Source organism: Mangifera indica, chromosome 1, assembly GCF_011075055.1.
Source record: "Mangifera indica cultivar Alphonso chromosome 1, CATAS_Mindica_2.1, whole genome shotgun sequence".
Taxonomy (NCBI): domain Eukaryota; kingdom Viridiplantae; phylum Streptophyta; class Magnoliopsida; order Sapindales; family Anacardiaceae; genus Mangifera; species Mangifera indica.
The window spans coordinates 17,722,207-17,726,542 of record NC_058137.1 but is presented as its reverse complement, the minus strand read 5'-3'; the positions used below and the strand labels follow the sequence as shown (position 1 = coordinate 17,726,542).

Below are 4,336 nucleotides of genomic sequence, written 5' to 3'. Positions count from 1 at the left end.
TTCAAATTCAAAACATTGAATTTAATCACAACATTGAATGACTAGCCTGGTATAAATACTATAGGTATATACGGCGAATACTAGAAAAGAAATTGACTTATCATCACATAATTAGCTTATTTAATTATTTAAATCATTTTTTATTTAAAAATTACATATCCATATAATGATACGTCAGTTTATATACATATATTAATGTCCAATCGTTTTTATATAAAATGTCAATAAAATTATTTATACTAATGATGAATACCAATAATGATATATCACTATATAATTATATGATTTTGAATTAAAGTTAAAATAATATTTGATCACATAATAACGTATTATTATTAGTATCATAAATGTTATTCATTATAAGTACACATATTATTACTCATGAAATATAATTGATTCGCATATGATTAATTATGAACAAAATCACTATTTCCCACTTGAACTTTAATAAAACATTATTTTTTTACTTTTAAGTGAAAATTTTATTTGTTCACATATTTGTTAATTTTATTAATAAAATCTATTAATTTATTTTTATAAAGTTAATAAAAATACAAAATATTATCGGTATATGCTAAAGTTAAATACTGTTTGCCCAAAAAATTTATAAAATTTTTATATACCACTTGTTATTAATTATAAAAACTAAAAATTGACTAAGACAAAATAACTAATTTGTCCATAATCTCAGTCATTTGCAATGGTGGAGGGTTGGATGAGAAATGATAAGGGAAAGCTATAATAAATAAGAAGGTTCCAATTGAAATAAACAAGTCTAGCAAGTAAGCGTCAAGAGGAAGCTTGTGAATCTGAAAATGACAACTTTTAAAATTTTAAAGAATTATTTAATTAAAGTTTGAGTGAGAAATAGTTATTCGGCAAATACAAAAAAAATCTCGATTACAAAATTAAAAGGTATCAAATCCTGCTGTAAACAATTAAGAAAATCGTGAAAATTTATCCTGTCTTTTAATTCATTAATATGTACATTATTTTCCAAGTGTTATTATCGTTTAAACCCGACGCTTAGACGGAGTAGACGATGATTCTTCTCCTGGGTCAACCTTCACGTTCAAACAATTTAACGGTGGTAACAAATTCTTACCAGTCGAGTTGGACGACCCTTCTCTCTCAAACTTCAGATAATTGACAGACCCCGTCATCGAAACAAACGGCGGAGACCTCGAGAATATCCACCGGTCTGACCAACCACCCAGGCGGTCCGCATAACGTTTTCCTCTACTACTTCCATCTCCTCCACTCCTACAACTTCCCTTTCCGGAGCTCCCTTCCCTTCCCAAACCGTTACTTATTATTATTTGCTTTCTAATCTCGTCAGGCAATCTCAATGTGTATCTCTCAACGTTCACTCCTGCTTGGACAAGCGAATGTCCCGTCGAGTGAGACCGTGGAAATCTCAGAGACACGACGTCGTTTCTTCGACCAATTTCGCCTAATTGCATTTGATTGCTTCTTCTTAGCCCGTCGTTCACATCAATAACAATTTCAGAAACTGAAATGTTCGAGTTCGAGTTCTGGTTCTCATTTTGATTCTGGTTACTGTTCAACTCGTTGTTTGAGTTTGATGATCTAGCCTGTTCTTTGTGTTCGGCTGTAAGGTTTGCTCGACAAACCGGACACGTGGCGTGAGAAGCCAACCATAAGTCGATGCAATCAGGATGGAAGACGTGATCGCATTTTGGAATTAAACGCAACGTTTCGTCGTCTTCAAACTCGCTCAAACACACCGCACATTCAAGAGAACCTTTACCTAATTTGAGATCTTTAACAGCAGAGTAGATGAACGTCGGAAAAGTCCTGATGACGGCGGGATCAAGGCCATGCTTCACGGAGTGGCCACGGGCAGGTGTAGGTACTGTAATCATGGTGTCTGAGCAGTGATGGACATAGATGGAGAACAACGTAATGAACACAAAACCAGATACGAGTACCAGAATTATAATAGACACAGACGGATCAAAGGTTGAGTAGGGTCCGAGGCTGGAGTTAGACGGCGGCGGTGGCGGCATGACCGACTGAGCAGCGGTGAAACGCCATGACGCCAGGGAAAGGAGAATCCATGCTAGTGGCAGACGGTTGAGACTGAGTCCAGTTTCTTTCATGAGAAATTAATTGATTGTGAGTGCGTAGGTTGTCAGAGAAGGGAGTGATGCGGCAGAGAATATAAACGAGGTGTCGTGGTTGAGAACAAAAAAGAGAAGCGCAAGTGCTAACATCATAATTTGGAATGGGGGTGTGTCACTGGAATGTGATTATAGCAATTTACTGGCGTAATCAAGTTGTATCGGCGGACAGAAGTAGGCCCAGAGTAATTTATTGTAATATAGAGTGACAGCTACTAGTTTGATTGATCTTATCTAAATTCACGGAATCTAGAGGATACAGGATTTGCCAGAACTCTCTCTTGCGTTATCTTTCTATTTCATAACACTGATTCAATTCACTTGTCAATATTAACTAAATTAACAATTAATGCCAACCACTTTATGGGTAATACCGCATATATCCGATTTGAATTCACACCCTACAAATTATACCATTGTAATTCAACAATCCAACCTTCATTCCAAGCCTTACATGAATCCTGGCCTCTTCATCGGCTTACTCTCACTCCAACTACTTTATCATCAAAATTTCACTGAAAATCATAAAATCTCGTAAGAATATAGTATAGATGTAGTTTTTGTTTATTTATTATTTTTTATTATCAATCCTGTTTTTAAGAGAGACTTATTCATAATATAAAGAATGATCCAATATAGATATTTACACCTAGTATAATTAAGTGTAATTTGTCATGCTGTTATAGGAAATAGGAATTGGTCAATAATTTGACGTATTAAAGGTTAATAGGTTATTTTGTATTCTAAAGAGTTATACGATATTTTATACTGTAAGGCTTATAGGAAATTTGATAAGAGTAGTATTTTTTTTTTTTTGAATAAGTATGTGTATAGTAGTGAAAGGCCCTGGAGGGAAGAAATACCCTAAGCTTAATGATCACAAGAGACTACAAGCCAAGCCAACTAAAACAAGGTCAAAACACAAGAAAACAACCAACCAAACCAAAGTAATCCTCTTTTTGCATCTATCAAGCACAATCAAGATAGATGATAAGAGTAAGAACTAAGATAAGCGCAAACATACAAGTGTTACTATTAACTACACACTTGTTATACACATGAAAATATTAACACCATACAAAAACAAGACCATCAACAATATTTCCTTGGCAATCATATGAACCTAGTGATGCTTTTAAGGGTCATCAAGGCATCGACTAATATGAAGAAGAAAACAATCCTAGCGAGATGATGATCACAACAACCAAAAAACAGTAAAGTTAAGACATTTTCTAGGAGAAAACTAGTTTGGACAAGACAGATCCATTATTTCTTTACTTTCATAGGAGGGGGACAAAAAAGAAGGAACTTCAAGAGTCTACTTTAATGTTAAGATGATTTCGGCTACCATCATGATTGTAGAGCACATACAATAAACAATCATCTTTAGTAGGATTCAACAAAGGTGTGTCCAAATAAGCAGCAACAAGGTTAAGATTAATCCACAAATACTAAGAACACCAAAATAATGGATACTATCCCACCAGAGCTTTGTAACATTTGTCATTAAAACAAAGTCAACGCAAAAAGGGAGAAGCATCCAACCACATGCAAAAAAGAAAACCTAGTTAAGAAAACACCTTCACACCATCCAGCTCTACACAATTGACATCATTGCTTCTTGGCTTTAAATATAAAATAAGGTAAACCTCAAGCTTTAACAATCTTCTCACTCTCTTTTGTTTGATTCTTATTCGAGAAAAAGCACGTACAATATACTTTTGTGAAGACAACCTCTTTAGGAAAGGATTGACCCAAGAAACATCTATTATTTCTTTCTCTCTATATTACATAAATGGAAGCATCAAGAGCCAACTTACTCTATTGATTCTTAATGCTAAAACCCTTTTAATTAGCCACCACCTTATCAATATAATCATTCCATGAGAGAGCATTGTAACTTCTACTGTAAAGATTTAAAGCACATTTCCAAATAAATTTCCCAAAATCATATTGGAAGAGTAAATTATCAAAAGATTCATTTGAGTTATTGCAAAGTACACAAGTGGCTGATTAGGTAATATCATGCTTGAAAAGTTTGTCCCTCATAAGAAGTCTCCTTTTGATTGCCATCCAAAGAATAAGAGAGTACTGAGGAATGTAATCCTATGCCCAACAAGATTGTGTCATTTAACTTCGGGGTCTTTCCTCTTTAGCTTATGCTAAGCTGAGTTTATGGAGAAAACTCCTTT

General features: G+C 34.3%; 1 protein-coding gene across 1 annotated transcript; it reads right to left on the bottom strand.

Annotated features, from left to right (window-relative positions):
* Window positions 1-946: 946 nt before the first annotated feature.
* On the bottom strand, window positions 947-2,303 carry LOC123212606 (E3 ubiquitin-protein ligase ATL6-like). Its single transcript, XM_044631789.1, has one exon. It carries the CDS (start codon window positions 2,121-2,123, stop codon window positions 1,014-1,016), a length of 1,110 nt encoding a protein of 369 aa, XP_044487724.1. The 5' UTR covers window positions 2,124-2,303; the 3' UTR covers window positions 947-1,013.
* Between the last annotated feature and the right edge of the window lie 2,033 nt (window positions 2,304-4,336).